At 35.5% G+C, this 14,131-nt stretch overlaps 1 protein-coding gene across 3 annotated transcripts in view; it reads left to right on the top strand.

Annotated features, from left to right (window-relative positions):
• The window catches only part of LOC138711974 (venom carboxylesterase-6-like), a 125,609-nt gene that overhangs the window by 63,565 nt on the left and 47,913 nt on the right, over nt 1-14,131 (top strand). For all 3 annotated transcript variants that reach the window (XM_069843295.1, XM_069843294.1, XM_069843296.1), the window contains exon 2: nt 4,575-4,718. In XM_069843295.1, the coding sequence (XP_069699396.1) occupies nt 4,575-4,718 (144 nt within the window). The remainder of the gene's footprint in view (nt 1-4,574; nt 4,719-14,131) is intronic.

The following is a 14,131-nucleotide window of genomic DNA, read 5'->3' as shown; positions in this document are numbered from 1 at the left end:
TTCGAGCGTGACAAGAACCGATGTCTGCTTTGAAGAAGCGAATCTGTTTCGCTCGCTCGGTCTTGCCCCTTGTATGATCTGTGCCCTTTAAGTTCGCTGGCCTCTACTACACTCCTCTCCCAATCCTTCATGCTTTTAGCTGAGTAAGAATTTTAGAACAAATCTTGTGAAATTTTATTTAGATGTAAGGACAGGTAATTTTTATTATAAAAATATGATTAAATTTCGTCAGAAATATACGTACACATAGGTACAGCACATGTTTTTAAAATACATTACAGTTGTTACTATACCAATTACCGAAAGAAAATAGCTATAATTACATTCTTCACATAATATTCAAATAAATCACAGTTGTTCGGTGACAATATGGCTCATGGAAGTGTTACAGGCACTATGTTCGATTCAAGTTAGTCGAGTATGACGAAGTTCAAAATTCATCGATGTTCGCTTTGCAGAAGAAGGCCTGTCGTGTTTGTTCCATTTTGTTATAAAATATTTGCTGTCCTCCACTCCCATCCCTTCATGTTTTAGCATAGACCTTGTTATTAGTTTTTCGTATAAAATAAGACGAAGTTTGAAATGTCTTGATTGCCTCTCTCATGTTCGAACATTGCAGGACACTATTGTAAACCGCTTAAAGATTTGAGCATATAGGCTATCTTGCGATTAGTTTTTTCATATGGAATAAGACAAGTTTGCAAGGTTTTGCTTTCCTCTCTCATGTTTGAACTTTGCCCATACTAGTCGGTACTTTGAACATATACGTTTTCTAAATATATTTTGTTTGATTTATTTATAGACTACGTATAGGCCTATTTATGTGAATGTTTAGTCATATTAATAACAATAAAAAATACCTATACTCATTACTATGAGGAACTTCGCAATATATGTGCCTGATATCCTTATGCAGCTAAAGCGTAAAGGCGCAGGGAGAGGAGAGACTAAGAAGAAAGGCACCGAACATATGTAAGGAAGGGAAAAGATTGAACAAACGGAAAGGGAGTTTCAGTGCTACAAAGACTCGGCAAATATGAACCGAACATAAGGCCTCTTACCGGTTTTCAATGGACTCGGTTATTTTAATTTATATGCTTCACTTCAACGTATTGTTGGGATGCCTATGGAATAGAGCGAAGTTTGTAGTATCTTGATATCCCCTCTCATGTTCGAACATCGCACGACACTAGTGTACACACATGTTGATGGAAATTGTCTGCCTGAAGTCCTTCCATAGGCCTATACTTTACAAATCCGCAGTATGTCTCGTAATTCTTCAAATATATTTAGAAAGATTTACTGAGTTACACCAGCATTCACGAAGCTTTTTCTCAAGATTGTTTTGAGTAAAACTGTTCATGTGAACGAAAGTTAGAATTTATAAAACAGTTATATTACCTGTTGTTCTGTATGGTTGTGAAACTTGGACTCTCACTCTGAGAGAGGAACATAGGTTAAGGGTGTTTGAGAATGAGGTGCTTAGGAAAATATTTGGGGGTAAGAGGGATGAAGTTACAGGAGAATGGAGAAAGTTACACAACGCAGAACTGCACACATTGTATTCTTCACCTGACAATTAGGGACATTAAATCCAGACGTTTGCGATGGGCAGGGCATGTAGCACGTATGGGTGAATCCAGAAATGCATATAGAGTGTTAGTTGGGAGACCGGAGGGAAAAAGACCTTTGGGGAGGCCGAGACGTAGATGAGAGGATAATATTAAAATGGATTTGAGGGAGGTGGGATATAATGATAGAGACTGGATTAATCTTGCACAGGAAAGGGACCGATGGCAGGCTTATGTGAGGGCGGCAATGAACCTTCGGGTTCCTTAAAAGCCATTTGTAAGTAAGTTCATGTGAACGTAGGTTCGATTCTTAATCATTACAATGTTTTATAAATGTAATCTAAATTATAAATGAGTTAACTTGAAGTACAAAATACCAGAATAAGCGCCTGTAAAAATATTACTTGATAAAATCACAAATATTTTCTTAGAATACACATTTATTTTATTTCTTTACAGCGTTCTCTTGGCCTCCTATCATCCTTTTTCCTCCAAAATGCTCTTGCGTAGCTTTTCTTGTTCTTCACTGTTCTTCGGAGTTTTTAGTCTAATGTATCTGTTATTTTAGATTCTCTACACAGAGTAGATGGTGTTCAATGACAGTAACGTCACAGAGTAAATCCTTAAGATAAAGGAAACAGAATTTTCCTTTTGCCATTTTGCATTATTTCTTTGTATTTGGGTTTTTAGTAGGTTATTTTACGACGCTTAAGTTATTTAGCGTCTGAATGAGATGAAGGTGATAATGCCGGTGAAATGAGTCCGGGGTCCAGCACCGATAGTTACCCAGCATTTGCTCATATTGGGTTGAGGGAAAACTCCGGAAAAAACCTCAACCAGGTAACTTGTCCCAACCGGGAATCGAACCCGGATCACTTGGTTTCGCGGCCAGACGCGCTAACCGTTACTCCATAGGTGTGGACTATTTAGTGGGAAAGCGAGAAATAATTTCAACATCGCTGTAAATTCAGTAACATTTCTCCGCATTATTGAGGGGGGAAATATGTAAACAAACTCTGCTTAGGCCTATTGTACGCTTCGCTCTATGAAACGCTATACGTCCCGCGATACTCACAGCATAAGGTGAAGCAGGCATATATATTTCGATAGCAGCGTTGTCAAACACCTGTTACTTAAAGAGCTTGATTGATAATTAAATTATTAAAATATTCTTAAACCGTAAACGTGACAGGAACATTATGCAACATATTTCTTGGAACTGATAAAAATTCGAATGTAAAGACCTTATAAAATGCATATTTATAAATGTGTTTATATGATGGGACCAAATATGTTGTTAAAATAATTTTGTGGGTAATCTAAACGCAAAGGAGCAAAATGATAGAGGATTTTCCATTCATACTATCTTAAAGATCCATCTCTTAAAAGGACTGTTCTGTAAAGCTGTTTCAGTTCCTTGTATCTTCTAGTTCTCTATTATGTCTGATCATTTATTGGTTTATAGATTTTTCTTTCAAATGAATTAATATTATAATCTGCAATATTATTTATTTTGTGTACTTCTACCATCTCACCATTATTAGTTGTACAAATATTCAAGCGAGAAATTCTTTTACAGACTAAAGAGTGGACCTCTCGAATGTACCTAATTTGAATTGTATGTGACTGGTGAACAGTTGAAGATAGAACCTTACGGTAACGTTTATATGAAAGGTAAACTCAACGAGTTTCGAATTCTGTCGGTAGATTGTGCGCAGACACGGTTTCTTTTCGTAGATTGTATCGATTGTCAAAATGTCGACACCGCAGATGAAAGCGCAAACTGTGTTGTGGTATGCGGAGTTTAAATCAATTGTTAGAGTTCAAAGGCAGTATCGGCGAGTGTTTAACCATGATGCTCCGCCGCTCCAACTGCTAAAAGTATTAAGAAGTGGCACGATACATTTTTAGCTACAGGATCGGTGTTGAAGCATGGTGGTGGTCGTAGAACATCCGACGAAATGGTTGCAAATGTTCAAGCCGCGTATGAGCGAAGCCCGCGGAAGTCATTAAGAAGAGCTTCGCGGGAACTTTAAGTACCAAAATCAACATTGCAACGAATTGTCCACAAACTTCTCAAACTGTACGCATACAAAGTGCAGTTAATGCAACGTCTGGAGCCGGATGACAAATCCAAACGAGTGGAATTCGCCAATATGATGCTAGACTGTCTCGGCGCTGATCCTGATTTTATGTCCAACATTTTCTTCTCGGACAAAGCCACGTTCCATGTGTCAGGTAAAGTAAACCGGCATACCACCCCAGTCAGAGATCTTCGTGATCTTCGGGAGCGCATCATAGAGGCTATTGAGAGCATTCCAGAAGACATGCTCCAACGTGCTTGGCAAGAAATCGTTCATTTCTTCGATATCGTCACAGTGACAGCTGGAGCTCACGTAGAGATATGGTGATGTGCATATCGAAACTTGTTGAGTTTTCCTTTCTTATAAACGTTACTCTAGGTTTCTATCTTCAACCGTTTACCAGTCACATACAATTGAAATTAGGTACATTCGAGCGGTCCACTCTGTATGTCATTCTGAATCTGAACCGTGCTTATATGAACTCGTTTACCAAAAATTTCCTAATTTTATTGAGATTCGTAAATGCTCGTATGACTTCGTAAACTATCCATTTATCTGATTTTATCCATGTAATGTAAAAAGTAGAAATGTGTCGACTTACACGCCATATGACACACGGGTCTGGGAGTAGAGCTCCTGTTTTTTTCACCCAGGCAGTAGAAGAAAGGGATGTTGTGAGCACCGCGTTCAGGCCTCGTTTTACCCCGAGAAATATCCGATATTCAATTTTATAGGAAGCTCAGTGGACCCCGAGACGATTCTCAAAGTGCTAATCAAATGAAATGTTCCGTCTTTGTTTGAGATGGAGCTGTGGCTCATCCAGTCTTTTCCGACGCAGATAACTCAGCACTTTTCAAGCAATGTGTCAATATTAATTAACTTAACACTCGGGTTACTAGGAAACTGTAATATGTTTCAGGCTCCAGAACCTCCGGAGGCATGGAATGGAATGCGAGAAGCAACACGTTATTCTCCTGTCTGCATCCAGAGAAGCATCTTTGCGAAGCAGGTGGAGGTGGCGGGCTCCGAGGATTGCCTCTACCTCAACGTATTCTCGCCCAAGGTAAGCTTGCTCTCGTTCGTACTAAAAAGTTTTCCGTACATTTTAAGTAAATATTAATTTTATGTTTTTTAATTTGATTCAGTTTTTATGTGTTTTATTTCGTCGTAAAAATAATATGATTAATGCAGAAATTATGTTTCTTTGTTAAAAGGCAAGGCAAAATGTTTAGCAATATAGAGAAATTAATAAAAATTAATTTTTATCCTTAGCGTGCGTTAAAAACTCTTGCAATCTTTTTTCAATAATTGCACTGTTCTACTTGTATTAGCTCTTCTTCCGGTCAGAGGAGCCTCCCGCTTTGTATCAAAGTTTCCTATCCAATAACAATTCGAACTTCTCGAACAAACGGTTTTTTAAAAAGTGAGTGAAATAAACTAGTACTTGAAAGTTTTATTAAATTATGAGTATGCCATCTTTTATTAGTTTTGCAAATCCTTGGACTTTTAACATGGGTCTAAAGAATCCATTCATTTACAGTATTCTGCCCAAGGGCAGGTCTTCCATAGCAAACCAGTAAGGGTTCCAAATATGCGTTTATTGAAGCTCTTGATTTCATAGACGGAATGTAGAAATAAAGCAGCTGAATATTACTTGCGTTAAGAAGGAATAAAGGCCCTACTGTATAAATATAGAAATTATACTGCCACATAGTGAGGATGCCTGCAGATAAGTGTATGAAAAATGTGGAACTACAGACTTGAAGAGATGTTGGCAGTCCTTCGAAAAGAAAGAGGAATCACATATAATATGAAGAGTTCAGAGCCATAGCGGGCCAAGCGCCATTAATTAAAAACGGAGAAAGCGAGGGTTAAAGTTAAGTGAATATCATACTTCAATGAAGACAGACATTATCATTTAGTTTTAATGTGCATACTTTATATTTCTTGCTATATGTTTCGTTAAATTATGGTATTCACTTAATTTTAACCCTTGTTTTTTTTTTGCGTTTTTAATATATGGCGCTTGGCCCACTATGGCTCTATTATGGAGAACGAAGAGATTCATCATGATGATAATGGTGGTGATTTATTTATATTAATTATTATTATGCTAACCGACTGCATGCTACAGTAATGCATAGTGGTTAGTCTGGAAAAACATGAAATTAAACATGAGAATTAAGTACTAATATTTATTTTTCAGTCATATGTAAACCCATTCTACAGCATGGAACCTCAACGTACATAATTCACAAAAGGTATATGGTTATTAGGTGACTAATTTCTCAAGGACTATTGCTATTTCTATATTTAAAATGTTGGTAAGCATCACAATGTTATAATGTTATTATACAAGTTAATACTTTTAATACACCTGGATATCGAGAAAGAAGATTAGGAATTTTGCTTATGAATTGTTTTGAGTTGTCACGCGCTTTATAAGACCACGAAAACTAATATTGTTCATAACTGATTCGCAGATGAAATTTGCTTTAAGAACCTTGAAGAGAAAGAGAGCGTCAATATACAGACGTCGGGAATATAAAGTGTACCACCTGAAATCATATTTTTTGTGATAACCATTCCTGGAATCATTGCGCACGAATCTGCACAAACACAAGGACATGGATTTGCGTTGTATACCTTTCATTTTCACAGAATCGATTCTTGTAATAGAATTTCATGTGCAGGTACACATTCCGGTTTTTCATATGACGAGTACAAAGCAACGCATTAAAAGTGAATGGAGTGTCGAGAATGAGAAGCTGTAGATTGTATTAGACAAAAATTCTGATTTCATGAATATTTAATGCAATCAACAAGTTTACAAAAATAAATTTCTAAGAATACATCACGATATTTGACACATGTAATATATTGTCTTAATGTGGTTTTGGTTTAAAATGAAGGGTTGATAGCAAAAACCGGACAAGTCTAAAATATTAATTTTTCAGAAAACGAAAAAAAGTGTCCCTCTCGTTTCTCATACAATAAAATAATCTGACATAGGCTATATTATACAGGTATCTCATATATCCACCAACTTTTGTAAAAAGTTTCACTGTTCTCTTTTTTTGTATGGGTTTTTGAAAAAAAAAACAATTAGACATATCCACTTTTTACAGAGAATTTTATATGTACACACATTATTTGAGAAAAAGTATATGAAATCATATTTCATTCATATTGTCAACTGTATCAACATACAAAAAATACTTTGTAAGTGTTTTATTAAATTAAAAACTTAATGTTGGAATGATTTCCTGAACAAGAAAACCAATATTGTTATATGTATATTTTCCTCTTTCTAATTTGTGTCCTTAAGTCTTTGAATTTTTTACACGTCAGATATATCAAGTACCGGTACCGAAAAATAATTATTCTAATAGCAACACAATAAATATGGTCAATCAAAAAATATATTATTATTATTATTATTATTATTATTATTATTATTATTATTATTATTATTATTATTATTATTATTATTATTAGTGATAGTGGTGGTGGTGGTAGTGGTGGTGGTGGTGGTGGTGGTGGTGGTGGTGGTGGTGGTGGTCGTAGCAGCAGCAGCAGTAGTAGTAGTAGTAGTAGTAGTAGTAGTAGTAGTAGTAGCAGTAGCAGTAGCAGCAGCAGCAGCAGCAGCAGTAGCAGTAGCAGTAGCAGTAGCAGCAGCAGCAGCAGCAGTCTCACGACCTTTGTAAAGATTAAAAAATCACTGATCAGTCCATTTATGAATCTGAATGCATCAATAAACCCTTTACGATTCTTCCTGTAGACGAGCTGACTGTAATGAACTAATGACTAATCTGGAAATCATTTCGATACTGAAGACTTTTTATTTGCTTCTTGAATACCACTCCTTGCAGTTTATTATCTGCTGAGTTTGCACAGATCTCACTTCAAAGGCAGGTCCGTTCTTCTTTGTAATTCAGATGGTGTTGTCATACAGGGGAATCGTGCAGAAGGAAAATATTAGTGGAATCTTTTACTTCTGCATGTCATTGGAACTTTCATAGCCGATTTTAACAGGGTCAAAATGAAGAAATATTTTCTTTCTTTTTTACCAATAGATGGGGGCTTGTGTTAAGTAACAAAATGACTATCTCATTTTGAAATTACCAAAAAGTGGAATGTGTTCCTTTTGCATCTCACCGATTCAATTTTAGTGACAGATTTTACCGTTAAATATTGTCTCTCAGGTCAAAGCTTTTATTTTTATGCAAGAAGTGCGATAGATGTCTTTTTCAATCTGTGAGTAATTTCTTGTCAAGGCATACCACCATAGATTCAGAGTGCGAATTTTTGTATTGCTGAAGTAAGAAAGGACTCTTAAAATAGTAGCAAATAAATAAATGTACAGTACCGGCATGAAATTGTCATGCCAAGATACGTCCTCAGATTTTAGAAGATAAATTCGGAGTGCTTTATTCTGGAACGTTACTAATTCGTTGTGAACTGCACTTTCGTTCTAGAGAAAATTGTCTCTGTTGCCACTGAAGGATTCTCGTGTGTGCATTATACACTTTGATTATCATTCTCATATAATGTAATCATCATCGTAATTTTTCGCCATTTTAGATTCAGTGAATTGTTTTGGTCAATAAATTAGTCTGTCCAAACAGGCAGTGATATCTCTCACCCTCCTTCCCCTCTCCCTCCCTCTCTCACTCCCTCTCTCATTCCATGTGTCCATCTATCCATCCATTCATTCGTCCATATATTCATTCACCCATGCATCACTCTATCCATCTATCTCTCTGCCTCTGTCTACGTGTCTCTCTCTCTGAATGTTTACTTTTTTTACCTATATAATTATCCATATTTGGTGCCATATGCCATATGGTGGTGTAGGCTGCTTTAATTACACTCTATCTATCTATCTATCTATCTATCTATCTATCTATCTATCTATCTATCTATCTATCTATCTATCTATCTATCTATCTATCTATCTATCTATCTATCTATCTATCTATCTATCTATCTATCTATCTGTATCTATCTATCTATCTATCTATCTATCTATCTATCTATCTATCTATCTATCTATCTATCTATCTATCTATCTATCTATCTATCTATCTATCTATCTATCTATCTATCTGTCTGTTTGTTTGTTTTTTGTTTGTTCGGTCATTTTCTATTACCTCTGACTGAGATTCTGGCTGATAAGTACAGTACATCTATTATCAGGCAGTACATCTCACTTGACGATATGTACACTGACGTTCAAAGATACCTGACCCCTATTAATCGGTAGTGATCCAGAATTTGTTGGTGTAAGTGTAGTTTCTTTAGTTATTACTTCTATGAATGGATTGCGAAGACAGTAGTCAGTGTTGCCAATAGTACAAAATATAGTCGCATTATAAAATTCAATATTTCATCCCTGTCTGCTGATTGTAAAACAACACTGGGTTTAGCGGGAAACCGCTGATAGGCCTATTATAAATTATGAGAATAATTTATTCTTAATTTACTTCATCAATTTTCTCCAATAATGGTGCCAACTATTGAGAACTAACAGAACTATTTCAAAGTTTGTCAGTTTTTTATGTCTTTGGTTTTCATTTATCCCGTGATTAGGAAGTTCGCTTACACGATCATAAAATTGTAGATCAGAATATCTTTGAACATCAGTGCACCAGAGGAAGAACAATAACTATTGTTGCCTACATCTCAAGTGTCATTAGCGTAATAGTTACTACTCAGCGATGTGTGCAAAGGAGGAGGAAAGGAACTAGCTACCCATTCCCATTATCTTCTGGCTTAGTTGCCTCATGAGTGATGCCTTATTGGTGTCCTTATGAGGTTCCAACAGTCTTCGGACTGCTGACTAAATATACATGCATATTTATTTATATTACTTTGTACTTAAATTATGGATTAGAGAAGATTAAGAAAGTACCGGATATGAAATGAGCAGTTCAGAGCTAAAGTGGTGTAAGTCAAAATTGGGTAATGAGGTTTAAAGTAAAAATTCCGTAAAATACAGCGCAAAGTAGCAATTAATATGTTCTTCTTGCTATCCACTGACTACTAATAGTTTAAATAAATTGAATATTAATTGCTACTTTGCGCTGTATATTACAGAATGTTTACTTTAACCCTCATTACCCATTTTTGACTTACACCATTACTGCTCTGAACGGCTCAAATATCGACAATCGGATCGGATCGTGAATTTTCTTCCCATATCGAATATTAAGATATGGTGGTATATCCTATTTGCGTAAAGCTTGGCCTAATATTGTAACTGATTTATATGGAGAACTAATCAGGTTTGAGACAGTAGGTACTTAAGTTTTCCACGCCAACTGTGAAGTGTTTAAACACTGATCTATTAGCGTCATGCCATCATAACGCAGGCACTGAGTGGTCTTTGTAGTTTAAAGCCTCGTTGGAGCTACTGTACTGTATATTAAAATTCCTGTAACAGCAATATTACACATATTTTCTGACGTAAAGTGTTCTTGCTTGAATGCACAACATGTGTGCGCATAATCTGACGGCAGCACAATATGTAAAGACTTCCTTACGTCGCCATGACGACTTTTATTTAGACCTGTCTCTGGTATCCTAGCAACTTTTCGTCGCATGACATAGTAAGTCGCTATATGATAAAACAAGAAATCAATTCTTTAAAAAGGCTTGAATCTTCTATCTTTCATATTTTCCCGAATTGTTATGAACAGATTATTTAAATAAAAATTACTTTTGAAAACCATTATTGCACATTTAAGCACCTTAATAAGAAGAATGTTTAGTCTGAAAAAACGTAGAATTCGTAGTCTGTCTTCTCTTAACTTGCCGATCATGAACGTCGCGGAGTCCGCAGTCGTCATGTGTATTACCCTAGATCATATATGTAACTAGATAGGTCGGCGTTATAGGCTTTGACGTTAACAACTTTTGTCAGGTTTACTACGCTGCCATCTAGTTGTTACATAAGGAGTCACGTCATAATTCCCATGTGAATTGCATTAGCAACTGTATTGCCATCTCGTGTTCGTTTACAGCGGGCGGGTGGCGATCCTGGCGGTTGTTCTCTTCAAAGTGCTGCCGATTTTAATATAGTGATGAGTTATCTGTTACTTATATGATCTAGGGTATTACGTAAGATCTACTTGTAGCTTTCTGTCATTGACGACTGCCAGACAGGAGAAAACTTAACTCTCTTCAATGAGGACTTAGTGAGTCAAATTTTATTGTTTTGTGTTTATAACCGTATTAGTTATTAGATTACCTTACTGTCCATTCAGGCCTTGATCTTACGGGGTTAGGTACAGCTTACAGCAGAATTTTTTTTTTGGAAATATTCAACATTTCTTTCCTCCATTACTGTATCTTGTATAATAATGAAAATTGGTATGTGTAAAACACTGTCCTTCTGCTATATTTAAAAAAAATAATTTTACGACTTAAAAAATTATTTATATATATTTTTTTTACAAATTCAAAATGGTAGCAGTTCACTGTGCAGTGATGAAGCGTTTTCCTCATAATTCATAAACTTGTTAACTTTTTCATGTTCTCGCTCTTTTATTTTATTGCTGAAACTCATGTTTACAATATCATGCTTTCAACTACATACCTTAATAAATATATTTTTTTTAAATTTTGTGTTAAAAGAAAGTACTGATACTTGACCATTTTTGAAAATGAATTTATCTTTTATCTGACAATCTATCAAAGGTAGAGAAGTGATCTTGCATCATATTGTATATATAACATGTACAAATATACATAAAAAAATTTTGATCACAGAATATTGGATAGTTTTTGAGTTATGTGGGAAATGCTTAATCACTGAACAGTGAAATTAATTTTGAAAAAAGAAATGTAAATGGTTTTTTTAATCATAAAAATATTTCTTTCATATAGCAGAAGGACAGTATTTTACACATCCAATTTACATTGTTGTACAAGATACAGTAATGGAGGAAAAAATTGTTGAATATTTCCAAAATTTTACTGCTGTAAGCTGTACCTAACCCCTTAACCAGCATACACAGTGCAAGACGCGAATCGAAAACTTGTAACACTGCTGAGGGCAAAAGAAGGTATTTTCGATGCCAGACTAATAAGCAAAAATCTGTTGTCACCACGATCCCTGGACATAAACCACTTGTTATTTTACCATTGACTGAATATTAAAGGCAAAGTGTACAGGACGAATCCTCATTCTCTGGACGAGCTGTAAAAAACCATACGGTGAGAAATTCACTCTGTAACAAGAGAAGAATCGCACCAAATAATAAGGAATTTCCTTCGCAGATATACAGAATGTGTGGGTTTCAGAGATAAACATTTTCAACATCTCTGAGACTGGTGAGTGGTTTTAAATGTATATTTAATTTTTACTTTTTATATGCATCTGAAGTCTGACTAGTGTAATATGTAGCTAGTCGGCGCTGTATGCAATGGAAGGGTAAAGGAACTAGTCACCCTACCCCATTATCTCTTGGCCTAGTTGCTTGTATAAGTGGTGCCTTCTTGGTATCATTTGTGAGGTTCAGACTTGTCTTCGGACAGTTGACTAAACAACAATGTAATAAAAATGAGTGGTAATGATGAGTTACTGTTCAAAGAATCTTATGCGACTACTTTGCGAATCGTATGATGGAAGTCCTAGTAGCAAGCTGCGAGTGGATAAAAGTGGCGCTTAATGATAAGGGTTTAAATCTGGCAAACCTAAGGTAGCCAACTGAAATGAAATTTTAAATATTAATTCGGGTTTGAGTCTTACACATCAAGTAAATACTTAATCAACCAAGAAGACAAAATAAAATAGTCAAAGTCTGGTGGCTTCATTATATTAAAATAATGGACGAAACAAGACTTCCTAGACAAATACAGAAATACAAGCTACAATGAAAAAGTCTCACATGAAGACTCCGTAGATGATAGGACGATTGCTTCCCAACAGATGATCCTGACAATGAAGACGGAATATGCCATGTGATCTAATTCACGTGGTCGATGGTAATAATGATGATTATGATGTCGATGATATATTTCTTCTTGAAGCTGAGAGATGTATCTATTTCTTTAGACATTATACCAATTGGTAGACTATAGTACTGTACCTAACGAGTTCGACATACAGGATAAATCTACTACGAAGTGAATTAGTTATTTACGCAACGATCATATAATGATAGCTATTGAGACATGAGTGCCGAAGTAAACTGCACGAGTGCCTTAACAGCCATTATAATGGCTGTTAAGGCACTCGTGCAGTTTACTTCGGCATATAAATATGAGAGTTACATACAACTGTTTTTCTACGACCTCTAGGTTAGACACAAATTAATTAATTAATTAAAAATTAAAATTAATGTTTAGATACATACTTCTTTATATGGACAATTATGAAAATATGAATATGGTTTTAGGTAGTGAGAAAGAAAACAGTGACGTTTGAGACAGTGGGAAACAAAATAATGTAAGTGACTCTTATTTGCAGTTCCTATAGGTACGAAAATGAATAAATGAAATCACAGTTCCTTTTTGTAAGTTTTAACGTGTACGAGAAATTGTGTTCGAAAATTTTACTGTTCATAATATGTACAGTATATCAATAAAACAGTAAATGTGTAGTTTTCTAGTTGTTTCCATTTTAACTGAATTTAGTACACTTTTGCAGTTTGATTAAAGCTTTAACAACTCGAAATCAATGGTATTTATTGAAATAAGAAATCTATATGTCATTTCGATACAGATAATCATTGCATAATAACTTCATTTCAGTATGGTCGTAGAAAAAACACAATTTCAGTGTTGTATAAAACAAAGCTAAGTGTGATATCGATATGCTTTTGTATTGTTAGGTTGAGGAACTGTACAAGATACACATTTGGTACTACTGCGCTTATTGTTGCGCTGACACAAGCGTAATAGCTAATAGCTGTGACATCGACATACATTTTGCGCTGTATTGTTGATGGGGGAACTTCGTCTTCCAACAGGATGAAACACCGCCCCACTGCCACCGAGATATTAGAAATTTGAAATTATCCGGACGAAAACATCCACAGCGCTGGATTAGTCGTGCAACAGACAACAATCGCGTTCTCACACGGTGGTCACCAAGGAGACCCGATCTCGCACCGTACGAATTTTTTATTTGAGTATTTGTGGAAGACAATGTCTACGTCCTCCCACGTTGTAGTGATTCATGTGAGTTGAAACCACGCATCACGAAAGCTGTGGCAAGTGTCGATGCAGTATGTTACACCGGGTTACGCACATTATTCGAAATTTATTAAGTTTTTTCTCTTTTTTCATGAATTGAAATGTTACTACCCAAGTAATTAAATACATTGTTCTGTTCTGTCACTCAGTTATTACCAGGGAAAGGATTTATATGTAAATACATATTTACTTATAAAGCTAATATAATTTATATTTTGCATTATCTTTATGTTTCACAATGTGTAGGGTTGAAAAATCCTACTTTTATTTTCC

This window comes from Periplaneta americana, chromosome 13 (genome assembly GCF_040183065.1).
Source record: "Periplaneta americana isolate PAMFEO1 chromosome 13, P.americana_PAMFEO1_priV1, whole genome shotgun sequence".
Taxonomy (NCBI): domain Eukaryota; kingdom Metazoa; phylum Arthropoda; class Insecta; order Blattodea; family Blattidae; genus Periplaneta; species Periplaneta americana.
Note: the sequence above shows the minus strand (reverse complement) of the source record. Positions and strands in the feature narration are given on the sequence as shown.